General features: G+C 43.6%; 2 protein-coding genes across 3 annotated transcripts in view; one reads left to right on the top strand and one right to left on the bottom strand.

Annotated features, from left to right (window-relative positions):
• The first annotated feature begins 4471 nt into the window (after positions 1 to 4471).
• Positions 4472 to 16159, top strand: part of CUNH1orf162 (chromosome unknown C1orf162 homolog) — a 20545-nt gene continuing 8857 nt past the window's right edge. Inside the window, exons 1-7 of one of the 2 annotated variants that reach the window (XR_005719461.1) lie at positions 4472 to 4922; positions 7036 to 7083; positions 8040 to 8109; positions 8566 to 8660; positions 8935 to 8984; positions 9188 to 9895; positions 12710 to 12863. Coding sequence is in view for 1 of the 2 variants with exons in the window: in XM_040232054.1 (XP_040087988.1) it covers positions 7047 to 7083; positions 8040 to 8109; positions 8566 to 8660; positions 8932 to 8984; positions 9188 to 9355 (423 nt within the window). In the remaining variant the exon portion in view is untranslated. Of the gene's footprint in view, positions 4923 to 7035; positions 7084 to 8039; positions 8110 to 8565; positions 8661 to 8931; positions 8985 to 9187; positions 9896 to 12709; positions 12864 to 16159 lie in introns of those variants that run through there. The other variant, XM_040232054.1, reaches the window with a different exon arrangement.
• The window catches only part of LOC120856685 (transmembrane domain-containing protein TMIGD3-like), an 18679-nt gene continuing 16874 nt past the window's right edge, over positions 14355 to 16159 (bottom strand). Inside the window, 1 exon segment of the mRNA XM_040232049.1 lies at positions 14355 to 14472. Coding sequence (XP_040087983.1) covers positions 14461 to 14472 — 12 coding nt within the window. The 3' untranslated portion in view covers positions 14355 to 14460.

The raw sequence follows: 16159 nt of genomic DNA, 5'->3' as shown, positions 1-16159 counted from the left end.
ATAGAGGATAAGATGCTTGGATGATATCACTGACTCAATGGACATGAGTTTGAGCAAACTCAGGGAGGTGGTGAAGGACAGGGAAGCCTAGTGTGCTTCAATCCATCGGGTCACAAAGAGTCAGACATGACTGAGCAACTGAACCACAACAGCCTGTAACCCACAGAAACTGAAAGAAGAAATGTGTACTGTTTTAAGCCTCTGTATTCGTGATATTTGTTATACTGCAATAGAAAACTGATATATTAAGGATCCCTACCACTTCCATCTGGTTTGCTTTTTTCTAATTCACTCACTGTGGGTTCCCTTTCAGGGGATCTGATCCAGTTTCCCACCTTGATGCAGGCTTTAGGTTTCCTGACTTCATACAAGGCCTGTAGACCCAATCTTCAGGTCACCAAAAATTGGTGGCTCTTCCTAGAATAAACAGCAGCTCCAGGTCTCAACTCTCTGATTTTTGAGGATTTCCAACATCTAGTTCAGCCATGCATTTAAAAAAAAATATATATATATATATATATATAATTGGAGGATAACTGCTTTGTAATATTGTACTGGTTTCTGCCATACATCAACATGAATCAGCCACATGTATGCATATGTTCCCTCCCTCTTGAGCCTTGCTGCCATCCTCCACCCCTTCCCACCCCTCTAGGTTGTCACAGAGCAGTAGATTGAGCTTGCTGTGTCACACAGTAAGTTCCCACTGGCTGTCTATTTTACTTAGTCGTGCATTTTTAAATTGTGTGCTTTAAGTCACTTCAATCGTGTCCAACCCTGTGCAACCCTCTGGACTGTAGCCTGCCAGGCTCCTGTGTCTATGAGATTCTCCAGGCAAAAATACTTGGGTGGGTTGCCATACCCTCCTCCAGAGCATCTTCCTGACCCAGGGATTGAACCCATGTCTCATGTCTTCTGTATTGGCAGGCGGACTCTTTACCAGCTGAGCTGCCAGGGGAGCCCTGTTTATCACTGGCACCACCTTAAACTATGGTGTTTCAAATGTTTTATCTAGCCTTTGTTGGTGTTCTTTAACAAGAGGATCTCTTTAAAGATCTAATCTGCTGTACGTCTAGGGATTTCCATTTACTCTTTAACTCACTGAAGTCTTACTCTCCACCACTATCATACCCCAAGCTGCTTTAGCAAAGAGATCGGGATCTCTTCATTTCTAAATCTGATCAACTCTTTCCAGTCCTCATCTTAATCAACCTCTCTCTCTGCAGCATCTGGCACTGTTCAGTTGAGTTCAGTCTCAGTCGTGTCCGACTTTGCAACCCCAGGGACTGCAGCACGCCAGGCCTCCCTGTCCATCACCAACTCCAGGAGCTTACTGAAACTCAGTTCAATAGAGTCGGTGACGCCATACAACCATCTCATCCTCTGTCATCCCCTTTTCTCCTGCCTTCATCATTCCCAGCATCAAGGTCTTTTTAAATGAGTCAGTTCTTAACATTAGGTGGCCAAAGTATTGGAGTTTCAGCATCAGTCCTTCCAGTGAATATTCAGTACCGATTTCCTTTAGATGGACTGGTTGGATCTCCTTGCAGTTCAAGGGACTCTCAAGAGTCTTCTCCAACAGCATAGTTCAAAAGCATCAATTCTTCGGTGCTCACAGCTTTTCCTTTTCCTCCCTGGTCCCTACATTTGCTATTACTGCTGTCACTGTGTCCTCTCAATTTCCGTAACTGACTCCAGGTTTTTTTTTTTTTTTTTTTCCTTAAAAAAATTTTTTGTTCATTTATTTTTAAATTTTTGGCTGTGCTGGGTCTTTGTTGCTGTGCTGGCTTTTCTCTAGTTTCGGAGAGTGGGGGCTGCTCTCTAGTTGTGCTCAGGTTTCTCATTTCAGTGGCTTCTGTTGTGGGGCGGGCTCCAACAGCTGCAGCACGTGGTCTCTAGAGCACAGACTTAGTAACAGTGGCACATGGCTCCACAGCGCGTGGGATCCTCCCAGATCGGGGATTGAACCTGTATCTCCTGCATTGGCAGGTAGATTCTTTACCAACAAGTCACTAAGGAAGCTCCTCCACTTTTTCTGACTCCCTCTTAAGTGGTGGTGTTCCTCAGAGTTCTAGGAATGTTTTATTCTCATTCTACAAGCTGTTCCTGGATAATCTTATCCATACCCGTGGCTTCTACTGTCACGTGTATGCTGATGGCTTCCTGATCTATATCCCAAGTTGTATTAGCCAGGATAAGTTAAGTCAACTGAGGTAAGAAACTGCCCCGAAATCTCAACAATGTAACGTGGAAAAGTTTATTTCTTGCTTACACAGAATCCACTCTAGGTCCAGGTGACCCACCGGAGAAACTATCCTCCTTATAGTGACTCAGTGATCCACTGTAGAGCTTTCAACCTTTATCTTCTCATCACAGAATCTCTGTGATCACCCTGAAGGGGAAGGGGTAAATGCTTCAACTAAAAGGGAACTACATCACGTTCACTGGTCCATTGGCCAGAGCTTATCACATGGCACTACTAAACCGTAAGAAGGTCTGTGCCAGGAGAAGAGATCTGGTTCAGGGTGAGAACTAGTACTCTCTACCACACAGCTCTGGATCTTTCATGAGACCCTGACCTGTGCATCCAACTACCCTCTTGATGTCGCTTGGTAGTACAATCCACAGGCACCCTAGGCTCAATGTGTTCAAAAGTAAGCTCATTCTATATGCCCGATCCTACACTCACCTTCTATATTCTCACCATTAATTGGTGATTCAAGACTGAAACCTGGGAGTTATCTTGAGTTCTCTCCCCCTTAGCTTTCTCTCACAACTAGAAAAAGATTAGATTCATTATCTTTCTGCCCTGCCTCCTCTTCCCCAAGGCCAGTGTCTGATTAGATCATCCTTGTTTCTCACCTGGAACCCTGCCATACTAAAGACTCCCTGCCCCCTGTCTGGCCTGCACAAGTCCCTCCTACACTCTGTTGCCCAAACCAGAATGTGATCATGTTTCATCCTTCAGCAGTCTCTCCATTGTCTCCAAGGAAAATCTGTTTAAGGTCCTCTATCATGGGGCCTTGTGCTTCCTCTACAGTCTTTCTTTTTCTATTCCCCCACTGGAAAAAGATTCCGCCCACCCTTAATCTCTAGCATCAGCAATGATGAAATGCTTGCATTTCACTGAGCGTCACAAGCATGACAAAGCACGTCTTTGCTCACATGGTCCCTCTGCCTGGAATACGCTTCCTTCTGTCTGCCTAGAAAACATGATTCATCTTTCAAGAAGCAACTCAAACATCATCTCCTCTATGATGCTTTTCTTGACACCCACTTCCCCTCCTTACTGTGTGACCTGAGCCTTTTCTCTTGAGTCGCACTCCATCCTGTATGTCTGACACAGCTTATTTCCTTGTCTCTTTCTTTACCCACAGTTTATCTTATTTGATGTGATACAATCTTCCTTACAGGTCATGTTTGGAATCACACAAGAATTCCAAAATCTTTAGTTGTTCTTTATTAATACTTAAAATATACTTTTTGCTTGGATTTAAAGACCTCCACAGTATATCTCAAGTCTATCTACACAACTATTTTCTGTCTCACCCTTTACCAAGGCCTCTCTCTTGAACCTTGCTGATGTCCCAGAAATCTATCGCTCAAAGCCCAGCAAGCAGCCCTTGGGTTGGGAACTTCCTCACACAGTCCATTTCTTCTCCCCCAGGCATATTCCAGATCTCCCTGCTTGTAGCCTTGCCTGATCCCGCCTGCCCTGCCAGCTCTTCCCTTCTCCCAGGCCTGCGAGTTACTCTGCCCTCTCCTGGAACTGTCTTTCCCAGGCTGTCTGCCCAACCAGCTTGTTCCTATCCTTTGGTTCTCAGGATAAATATCACTCCTTGGACAGGAATTCCTGGGTCATCCATTTTATCTAAAGACATCCTCCCATCATTGACTCCCAAGCAGGGCACTCTCTTTCTTTCCTTCATGTCCCTGAACACAATCCGTAATCGATCTGTTATTTCCTTTTCTATTGTTAGTCTTCTCAATTAGATAGTAGGCCTCATGAGCTTTCCTGCCTTCTCTCTAAAATACCCATAGCACATGGCCCATTGTGTCTATTTAATGTGTATACTTATTATTTTATGGGTAAATGTAGGTAAATGGTGAGCCTTCCTTTTGAAGCAATCTCCATGCCATATATATATATATAACTTATTGATTTATTTTGGCCAGTACTGGATTGTCATTGATGCACACAGGCTATTTCTAGTTGTGTTGAGCAGGGGCTACACTTCCTTGTGGTGTGTGTACTTCTCATGTGGTGGCTTCTCTTGTTACAGAGCCTGAGGCTCTTGTGTGTGTGAGCTTCAGCAGTTGTAGCACTTGGGCTCAGCAGTTGCAGTTCCCAGGCTCTAGAGTGCAGGCTCAGTAGTTGTGATGCACAAGCTTAGTTGCCACGCAGCATGTGGGATTTTCCCAACCCAAGGATCGAACCCATGTCTCCTGTATTGGCTGGCAGATTCTTTGTCACTAAGCCACTGGGGAAGCTGGCGACTTCCATGGTCTCAAAACACTTAAAAGTCTGTCTAGTCCACACTTAGCACCATTTGCTTTTCATTTTTCTCTATCAACCTTACTTCCTTGGCTGGAATAAACGAGATGATGCCATGCTTGATGACAGTGATAGTGTCACACGACTGTGATGCCCACAACATCTGACATGGTAGTTCCATATTCAATGAATACTTCATGTGTCAAAAGATAGGGAAGTTCTCTGCTTGCAGAATGAAACAAAATACAGTTTGCCACAAACAGGAAGTTGGCCCTTGAGACAAGATCTTTGCGACACACAGCTTAATGGCAGCAGTGGCAGTAATCACTGTTTCATCATTCTGAGAAACAGGGATGATAACAGAAGCAGCAAGTGAAAAGCTCCGTCTTAGACAATGACATCTTACAACTGGACTTCGTCTTAACAGGTAAACACATTTACCCCATTTTTAATATAGATGAAATAATCACCAAAACAAAATGTTAATCTAATTTTTAGTGGTTTCAGTTACTTTTTTTAACTTATCTGGTCGGGGAAAGTTTGTATGTGAATGGCTGCTTTTAGTTGGTGGATGTTATGGCAATCAGTAAGATTCTCCAATGCTGGACAAAATCTGAAAAAGTATGTATATAGAGTACTGTTTCTATTTTAATTTATGTTTCTGTCAAATGTTTGGAGTGTTGTTTTCAAAGGGTATATGCTTCCTGTTTTTCTCAGAATGGATTTGTGACTAGCATGGATTCATTAACTATTTCCCTGTGGCAACATGTGAAGGTTTTGTCTTTGAGGATGGGGAGACCCAGCTTTTGTTTTAGGTGACTGTGCTAACATTTCTTTGGGGTGGTTGTAAATTTAGAACCACTCATGGGAAGGTTAAGATTTTATGGAAACCTATGATCCTCCCCTCCCCCACCTCCCCAGTGATACAGTCTAGTACATATTCATAGGATAGATTCATACTATGATTATTGCAAACACATATTTCAATATTTAAAAAACACTACGTAAATATTTTACAGTACTCTACAAAGAACACTGTTGACTTTTTATTATCATTATGTTTAATTATGTTGCCTTTTATTTTTTATTGGAATATAATTGCTTTACAATGTTGTGATGGTTTCTGCTGTACAACAAGGTGAATTGGCAATATGTACACATATATCCCCTCCTACTTGATTATTGACTTTTAGATTAGAAAAGGAGCAAAAAGTGCTGGAAAAATTGTTACCCCTATGGATTCTGCTATGGATGATGGACTTTCTATCCCTACAGCTCAGAATTCTCACCAAATTTCCCCATGGCATCTTTCTTGTTATCCTAGATTATATGATCTTTAAAAGTTTGTTTGATTGTAAGGCATTTGATAATTTTGCTGTTGTAACTGGTACATGGCAATGAGGTGTCCTTCTCCCAATCTTTCCCTATGTCCAAGGAATCAGAAATTAATTCACTTTTGACAGCTAAATAATTAAGTACAAATAATTGATGTCATTTATTGTCTAAATAAATAACCTTAAAATACAGTAGTTACAGCAGAATTAAAAATTCTTCTCATGGGTTTGTCTAAGTATGTAGTAAAATTGTGGCCTCCTAAAATTGTTTATTTTATTTTATTTAAAGTGGAGATAATTTTTATCAACATGCAGGAAACTAGAAAACCAAGCTGTAGTACATAGTTACAACAGAAGGACCTATCACCACTCAGAGGCTTATAGAAATTTTCAGTGAAATAGGAAAATGTTTATGATGAAACACTTAGTAAGAAAAGAAAAGGAAATATGAAGTATCTCAACTAGCTTTTAAAAGCTGCATGGAAGTGCAACAAAAAGGAAATACACTAAAATATTAACAATGGGTAGTGGAAGTTTGAGTGATTTTACTTTTCTGCTTTTAGGTACTCTATACTTTTTTGTATAAATAAATAAGAGGGGAAATACAGAAAGTTTAACATGAAAGAACCATAGCTTATATAAAGACGTTGTCACGCCTGAAAAGATAATATATGAACAAAATAGAACTGTCTGATGCAGGACCTCCAAGAGCAAGTTAGTTTGCCCAGCTCCGCTAGGGAAGACCCAAGCCAATGCATCGGACCTACGTGACACTCAATATTAAAATCATCGACTCTGCTTCTTTCATACTTCAAGTTGATGTTTATCAATAAAAATTATGGTTTTAATTGGCTTTCTCATACAGTTTGATGAAATGCACTAGCTATACAAACATGTTTCTTATGTTACTCTAGTTCATACATTAGCCTCCTATGAGCTGGTTGGTGGGAGTCTGTTCTGGAACAGTCCGTCAATTCTTGATGCCCTGATGAGATCACAGAGCTGAGGCCTGCCTGCTGAACTGCGGTCCTCACACTGTAAAGTTTGGGACCACTGACCTCACAAGAACACCCTCCCACCATTTGCCTCTCTCCTTCATTACAGCTCCTATATTAAGATCACAATCTCAGAATTGGCCCCTCTGCTGCCTCTCTTTTCCAAGCTTTCTAAGACCTACCTTTTTTTTTTTTTTTTTTTAATTCTCAGGGGAAGGCAACATGGGAAGCCAAATGTCCAAACCTGAACCAAACGATAGTAAGTCTGCCACAGAACCCATTACTTACCTTGCTGCTGCGCTCAGATGGACTGGAATCACTGGACACTGTGCTGAAGGGCTGTCAGGGGATGGTATTTCTGAAGTTGGAAGAATCGGATGCAGGATCTAATGCCAAGAAGAGTGGAGATGGGAGCCAGGGGGATCTATCTGATCCTCCGAATATGAGTAAAGGGAGTCTCTGTGCTCAATCAACATTAGACCATCTCGGTAGTTTGAGAGCCTGGCTCACTTCCCTTGAGTGTGACCATGCTCAGCCACTCAGTCCTGTCTGACTCTTTGCAACCCCATGGACTGTAGCCCATCAGGCTCCTCTGTCCATGGGATTCTCCAGGCAAGCATACTGGAGTGGGTTGCCATTTCTTCCTCCATGGGGATCTTCCTGACCCAGGGATTGAAGCAGTGTCTCCTGCTTTGGCAGGCAGATTCTTTAGCATTGAGCTTCTAGGGAAGTCCCTTCACCAAGGCTGCCTTTGGCTAGTCACTGTAAATAGCTGCCCTAAAAAACAAATGAACCAAAAAAAGGCAGCAATTTCTAAGGTCATATTCCCCGGGACTTCGGGAAATGCTAGTTCTAGGTATCACTTTGATCTTTAACCCCTGGCCTTGAGATTCTCTGCTTAAGTCCCAGGGAGCATATGTCTCTAGGTCTCATTAAAATCTTTGAGAGAGAGCCCTGAAATGTCATTACAGGGACAAATGGGACTGCAGAAACACTAGGCTCTCCTTTCACTTGTGTAGCTGATAATTGTTTAAGCTCCTGATGTAGTTTTCATGTTAAAAAACACAGGCTTGAGAGACAATGTTCCCTCCTTTTACAGAGCTGTAGCCCCCATGGTTAGACTCCACCGGTTGCTTGGATAGGGGGAGCACACGGGGACCCTTGGGCTGGAGAAGATGTTGCCGATGCACTGATCCCCTTTGTATTCTTTCACAGAGGGACCAGGCACCCACCCCGCCACAGCCTCGGCAGTGACCTCTGCACCCTGCCTCTCTGGCCACCCCAGGTAAGCAAGAAATGCCTCCCATTTCATCTCATACCACATGGCATTTGATTGTGTGTTGACCACTTTGCCTTATGGACTTGGGGAGGGAGGTTTGGGGAGAAGGGACCAGCAAGAGCAGTAGTGGTAAGTCAGTATTTTACCTTCAGAGTGTGGCTCTTTATCTGGGGTCCCCCATGCCTCGAGAGACCCATGAAGCCCCTAAACTTATAAAATTCACTATGTGCAGTCCTATGAACATTTTTAAGGGGGAACAGAGCCCGAAGCTTTTACTGACACCTCAAGTGGATCCGGAACCTGAAAACCAAAAGTTGAAAACTTGGAGTAGAGATTGCAAGTTGACTAACCAGTGTGAAAGCTATTTCAGGGGTTTGCCCATAGGTGGAAAGGGTCACCCTCTTGTCTTAAGGCCTTCAAAAAGTCCCATGGGTCATCTGCCCCCTTTCTTCACCACGACAGCAAAGAACATTTGGTCTTAGCCTTTTTTGCTGGGGTTATCCTGACACTGCTGCTGATGGCCTTTGTCTTCCTCATCATAAAGAGCTTCAGAAAATGTAAGTCTCCAAGAGCTGTGACAGCCCTTCTTTCTCTGCCATCGAGAATAGAGGTAGCTTTGAGGGGACTAAATCAGACAGAGCCCACGCCATCCACAGGTTAAGGACTTGAACCCCTTCACTTCTCTCCCGGCCCTCCTCATCCTCCACCCTCCCCACCTCCAGCACCTCCCTGCTACCCTGTCCCTTCACCCAAGATTAAAGAAAGAAGCTTCTAATTCCTCCAGGCCCCATGGGTGAGACTTGTTCCTCTTCTTCCTGGCACTGGCAGCAGGTCATTCCCGTCCCCAGACCCTGGATCCTCCTTCAGATCATCCAGCCAAGGTAAGACGGCCACTCTGCTTCCTGAACATGGAGGCCTGACGCCACTGGACACTGGGCAACTCACTCTTCAAAGGGTTCTTCTGATCTCTGCGGGTCTTCTCTAACCCAGGCTTTCAAGTTGCTTTTAAATGTCGCTTGCTTCTAAGAGACACCTTCCTCCAAATCGAAGTGACTCATTCCTCCTCTTCCTTCCTCCTCTGCAGCTTTCATCCTCAGAGGAGGTACTTACCTATGCCAGCATGATTTTCAAAGCCCCCAAAGAAAACGGCGATCACCTGACTGAGAGTGTACAGAATGCTGTAGACTCGGATCCTGCTGTCTATGCTCAGGTTAAAGTGGCAAACTCACCTTGCCTCTCCAGTGAGGCTTGAGTCCAGTTCCTTTTATCTCACCTCCATCTTCATTCATCATTTTCCATTTTAACAAATGCTGGACTACGACCAGATGAAACCACAGCTGGAGCCGTCTGGGTGTGCTCGGACAATGCTAGTCCCCAGTTTGAAGACCAAGGGTCAATCTTTTCCTGGCCTGAGAAAAGATCTATGGCCCTCCCACTTGGACCAACAGCCTGTTAGACTGTTGAGAGCTGAGAGTACCTCCCCTGTCACCTTCTAAAAAGTGTGATATAGAGCTCACAGCATCAAGAGTGTTCCCTTGGCATCATTGATCTACTTGGGAAGAGTCAACCAAATGAACAATACAGGTTGGATTACAAATAAAAGCAAACTCTGCAATGCTGACTCCTTCTCCATCATTGATGTGTCTTTCCCCATCACCTCTAGAGGTGCAGAGCTCATCCACAGCCAAAATAAGCCTAATGAAAGTGGTGGTATCTGGAACTAACTCAGGATCGATTGGGGTACAAGTCCCAAATTCTACCACCAACTAACGTCCTTCATTCATTGGGGCAAGTATGCTAAACTTTTGAAGCTTCAATTTCCTCATCTTGAAAACAGAACTAATAACACATCTCCTAGTGTAAAAATATTTATTTTTGAGATATCGTTAAGTACTCTGTACATCCCAGAGCACTACACAAAACAAGGTCCCTGTTGGATAAAGCACTATTCAAATGAGGATGTCCATCTCCTTGCTATAGCATAAGAGATAGGCATAACAACAGTATAGGGGAACTAAAAAACAACTGATCTAAATGTTAGCCCTCTCCCCTGCCAAATTCCAATGGATAACCCCATAGATGGTCCTAGTAAAAATATCAATAAGATTACTTTTTACTGGGTAAGTTTATTCTAAATTTCCTTTGTAAGCCATAAACAAGAAAGATCATTCATAAAAGTAAGCAAATAAAAGATGGGAAGGCTGACCTGAACAGCTAACTGAAAGTACTGTTTTATTAAGAATGGCTAATTAAAACATGTTAATGGTTTATGAATGAAAAAATAAAAGGATAAAATAGAAAGACCAGAAATAGACCAAAAATTCCACAAGAGGAAATTTAGAGTATGATGAAGTTGGTATATCAAATCATTTGGGGAAAATTAGTTTATTCATAAATGGTGTTGAGAAAATTAGGTAGTCATGAAGATGAAAATAAGATCAGATCTATATCTTACTCCTTTTTTCAAAATTCCAGATATGTCAAAAATTTAACTAAAAAATCATAAAAGTATTAGAAGTAAATATGGGAGAACTTTGGAAAACAACAAAGTGAAGTATGCCTTTGAATACATGACACATGGTCAATAAAACAGAAAGGACTGATTAACTTAACTTACAAAGTACCGTTCAAAAGACAAATGGCAAGCTGGAAAAATACTTGCAGAGCATCTCATAGACAAAGGGCTGATTTTCTCAACATATATGACTTCCTATAAATCAATAAGGAAAAAAATCAACAACTCAATAGAAAAGTAAAAGAATGGATAAGGTTAGGCTATTAGCAGAAAAGGAAACATAAATGACTTCAAATATATGAAGACATACTCAACTTTACTCTTTAAGATAAATCATAATTAGAACTATAATTAGATAATAAGTTCTGTCAGTAAGATCCACAAAATTCAAAAAGTTTGCTAACAAACTGGACAAGATTGTGGAGAACTAAAACACATATATACTACTGGTGGGAGAGTGAGTTGATACAAGTACTATGAAAGGCATTTTGGCAACAGCTAACATTTTAAATTCTGTTTCAAAGAATGTATCGTATTTAAACATGTGGAAGTCACCTATGTCATTTGAATTGCAGCATTCATCAAATAGACTAAAACTAAGTGAGGCTTGCTATACTCTAAACACTATTCTGAGTGCTTGGCATGTGTTCATGGAATCCCCACAAAACACCAGGAGGTTGCAGCAGTTATTATTCTCATTTTTGGTACAGAGATGGAGGCACAAGGAGGTCAAACAGCTTGCCTGAGCTCACAATCATACACGAATACTGAATCCATACCTGTATTTACATATGTTTAGTCTCTCTCTGGAAGAAACAGCATTAATGGTTTTATTAATTGCTATTTTCTAGAGAGGGGAACCTGATAACTGAGGGACTGAGGGGCAGAGGTGGGAAGAAGTATGTTTTCCTTTAAAAACCTTTTTTTGTAACTTTTGATGTCCTTCATTTACCTTGTTGAAGATTTTCAGAGAGCCTGATACCTAGTGTTCCCATTCCCCACCTGAATTCTAGACCAAGTGAAAAATAAGAGGACTCGGCAGATAGTGATCAAAGCAGCATCTTTATTACAAACATAGGAAAATATAAGCATAAACCCATAGCTGCAGAACCCTGAACTCCGTGCACTAAGGCAAGTCCCTGCCCCTCCCCAACAACCCAAACACCAGCTCAACTACCCTCAGGAGTTGCGAAAGATACCGTGTGCTCTTGAAATCTGCACCCAAGGGATTAAAAAAGGAAGGGGAAGGGCAGAGCAGTCACTTCTGATTCCTACTCCCAGACTCATTAGACAAATCACTCCACTCTGCGGGGGCGTCCCTCACTAAGGAGTGCCCACCAAAGAAGCTCAGTCCACGGAGAGGAAAGCTTTTTCTACAAATCTCTTTTAAAAATACACTAAGTAATATTTTTGAGAATCAAGGTAAGAAAATTAAGGTTCAAAGAGATAAAATAATTTACCCAGTGTCTCCCAGCTAGTAAGCAGCAGAACAAAATTTAAACCCTCTGACTTCAAGTTCCTTGCTTCTGGCCTCCACCGCAAGCTGTCCCAGACCCCATTCAGAGGCAGAGAAACTAGAAAGGTCAAGTTAGATGATCTATTCTAGGGAGTATGTTCACTCTCAGATGGAGCAGCTGCTCCTGACAGCTGGATTTTGAGGGGAAGACAGAGGAAGTGAGAGTTGATAAAGGAAGGGCTCCCTCTGTGGAGAGCCGGTTTAGGGAAATAGTCTTGAGAAAAGATGGCAGTGCCACAGCGCGGTTGGCCGCACGAGGGCAGCAGAGCGCCAGGAATGCCCTTCCCCGCGCTGGCTGTGTTGGTAGGGGAGGACTCAGTTTCACCTGAAACTGAGCAGACTTCAAACAATTCTACCAACCCTGAAGTTAGAAGCCACATCAGCTTTCCAGTTCAGGGCCAGTACCTTATGAACAGCTGGCAAGAAGATGTATAACCAGCGTCCTATGGCCACCCAATACATGAAACGTCACATTAATTCCTCTTCCCTGTTTTATTGAAACTTCCTAATTTTAACAGCACAACCTTGCATTTACAAAGTCTTGATTTTTTTTTTTGTCTCCCTACCATGAAAAGTGGCACACAACTAGCCTTGCTGAAAGGCGAAATGAGTAAATACTTGACCACAGATTCAACAAGTCTTTGGTATGGGGAGAAAACAGGCTGTGAACTCAACTGTGGAACCAGAACCAACCTGTAGGATTCCCAAAGGAAATAGTTTTCCAGATAGGTAAGCGTGCATCTCCCAAGATGTCTATGGATATCTTCATCTGTCATGGAAAATTGATGTCTGCTCTCTTGCTTTGTGTAGTAGGATGTCCTAACCCACCCAGCCAAGGATGAATTAAAGTGAAAGTGAAGTCACTCAGTCATGTCCGATTCTTTGCGACCCCATGGACAGTAGCCTGCACCAGGCTCCTCCGTCCATGGGATTTTCTAGGCAAGAGTACTGGAGTGGGTTGCCATTTCCTTCTACAGGGAATCTTTCCGACCCAGGGATCGAACCCAGGTCTCCCGCATTGTAGACAGACGCTTTACCGTCTGAGCCACCAGGGAAGTCCCAAGGATGGATTGCTGTTTGCAAAACCGGTGGGCTAGTGGCTTCTTTGTGCAGATTCAACACATGGCCACTGGAGAAGGATTCGGACTTTAGATGTTGTTTTATCTGGGACTGGGGAGGGAAGGGACTGGCTGAGTGGGCCTACAGAGGGTGGCAGGAATGGGGTCCCCCTCCCTGCTCTTCCCATCAGCCTGCTTGTTGAGCAGCTTTGGGTTCCCTACCTATGCAGAGAAGGCTTAGGGCTGAAGGAACTGTGTTCTTAAAAGACTCTGTGAGAGCCTGGACCTAAACGTGCAGGTGTATATAGAACCCTGTCCCAGGCCTGCCCAGACGGGACGCCACTGTGCGTCCTGAGCATGGAGACTGGCCAAAACCCTCTCAGGAGGGACTGGAAGAGCAGGGATTTTATGAGGGCAGCAGAAGCAGTGGGGAGATTCCAGGGTCTGAAAAGCAGGAGACACAGTCTAGGGGGAGAGAGGTGTAGACGTGCAGGTGGAAGCTAGGAGTGTAGGTCATCCTGGCATTCGTGACAGTATCACTTCACTTACACCCACAACTACTGATGCCCTCGTCTCGATTTGTTTCCTGATGTGAATGGATATTTCTCTTATCACACTTTGGTTTCTTACTGATCAGAAGCAGTGTCCATTCAGTCTGGTTCCCCATACTGTTTCCCAAACCGGTGGCAGTTTCCCAGTCTTTGAGCCAAGAGACTCTGAGAACCTGTGATGTAGCCTCTCTCCCTTTCTTTGGGTAGAACAGCATGGAATACTAATTCAGAAGTAAACTGGAATGTTATACTTTAAATCAAACTTTTCTAGAAATACTTTCCCAGTGATATCCTGAGAGAAGTTAGTCATACCTTGGAGTTCATTCAACGCTGGGTCAGAAATTTATTGGCTAAGGAATACAGCAGAAGTGATCTTCTGGCCCCCTGATCGAGATCTGGCCCTCTTCTTCACTTTTGACTAGCCGGTTGCGTGAGAACTAAGATCTTGAGATGTTATCTGACTGTGGTGTTGTTCAGGAGTGGCCAAGCACAACCCCCTGACTGGGTCTGTTCTTACCTATCTGCAAATGATCGTTGGCGAGGTTAGAGGGGCCTTCAGAACACCTGAGATCAGAATCAGTCCCCAAGTTGTGGGCCAGTTGTCATGGTGATTCCACTGTAACATCATTTTATTTATGAACTTAATAAAAGAAATCTTCAGCCCCATCTGTTCAGTGTGAGCCATTGCCTTTGGAGTCAGGACACGTGGAAGGGACTTCAAAGAGTCGTCTGCTTTGTTGGAAATAGAAAAGGAGAATTTAATTGAGATTTATTGCCTACCTCTGCTGGGTGTTTCTGCAGCAAAAGTGGGAAACTAGGTCATAGGGGCTTCACAGGGGCCCAACACCAAAGTTTGTTTTCAGAGCAAAAATCAGATGTCATAATTTAAAGGTCATCAGCTAGTTGGCAGCAAAGCTTGGTGCGTGGGGCCTGCGTTCAACTCTCACCAAGCTCTGGTGACACGAATGCAGCTGACTCCTTCAGAGCCCAGAAGAGACCCTGACCCAGGCTGCACGTTCCCATTGCCTGAGTGTGAGGAAGCTCGCCGTTCCCATTGCCTGAGCGTGAGGAAGCTCGCCGTGGCTAAACCAGATTGTACAATGCCCTGCTAGATAAGAATTCGGTTTGGGTTCCGTTGCCTCAACTTTCATAGCACCATGCATCTCTCCTTTAGAGTACTTATAGTTGACAATTTCACATGTGCGTGTGTGTGAGCGTGTGTCTGAGATGGTTTGCCTATCTCCCACTCTGCATCATAAGCTCCGTGAAGACAGATGCTATTTCTTTGACTCAGCTGTGTATTCCAGAATCTGGTATGGTCATTGTTTATTGAATGAATGAATGAGTGAATGAATTAAAAATCCTGGGGAGTATGGGGTCCTCAACTTATACAGAAGTAAACAGACAAGTAATAAGTTGCCCTAGGTCATGCCTTAAAGAAGTGAAAATGGTTTTTGCAAAAACCTAGACTCCAATTGTGTCCCAAAGGGTGTGTGTGTGTGTTTAGTCACTCGATTATGCCCAACTCTTTTTGACCCCATGGACTGTAGCCCAACTCCAATACATTGGCCACCTGATGCGAAGAACTGACTCATTGGAAAAGATCCTGATGCTGGGAAAGATTGAAGGTGGGAGGAGAAGCAGATGACAGAGGATGAGATGGTTGGATGGCATCACCAACTCAATGGACATGAGTTTGAGTAAATTCTGGGAGTTGGTGATGGACAGGGAGGCCTGGTGTGCTGTGGTCCACAGGGTCGCAAAGAGTCAAACACGACAGAGCAACTGAACTGAACTGGACTGTAGCCCATCAGGCTCCTCCACCCATGGGATTCTCCAGGAAGAATACTGGAGTGGGTAGCCATTTCCTTCTCCAGGGGATCTTCCCAACCCAGGGATTAAAACCCAGGTCTCCTGCATTGCAGGCGGATTCTTTACTAAGACCCCTGGGAAGCCCCCCAAAGGGTGTGATCTTGGGCAAAGCCAAGCAAGTTGTTGCTTTGTCTATATCCCACACCTCCACAGCTCTTAGATGGCAAAAAGCCAGGAATGCCATGGGAGCCACTGCTTTGAATTCTTAGAGCTCCTGCTCTGGCCCCACAGCCAAATTATCACCAAGCTTTGGGTTTCAGATTTGTCTGGCTGCAGACCCTTGTGTTTCATTAACAGATGTTTCTGGTTTGTTTGTGTTCTCTCGTTCTCTAAAATGTTTTCTACATTTCCATACCCAGAGGAGGTTGGAGTCTGTTTTATAGTTATGCCCACGGTTTCTCCATTGCCCAAGGTATTTCTGTGGCTTCTGAGCATAAAAACAAACAAAAACCTATTAGCCAACTAGTGGCGCTTGGGTCTGATGCTGTCTCTACTCTGCGTCCACTTGAGAGGTTAGCTGATTCCCCACCTGGTGGCCTTGGGG

Source organism: Oryx dammah, unplaced genomic scaffold (genome assembly GCF_014754425.2).
Source record: "Oryx dammah isolate SB20612 unplaced genomic scaffold, SCBI_Odam_1.1 HiC_scaffold_28, whole genome shotgun sequence".
In the NCBI taxonomy this organism is placed as follows: domain Eukaryota; kingdom Metazoa; phylum Chordata; class Mammalia; order Artiodactyla; family Bovidae; genus Oryx; species Oryx dammah.
The sequence above is the reverse complement of the archived record's forward strand: the minus strand, read 5'-3'. Positions and strand labels throughout refer to the sequence as shown.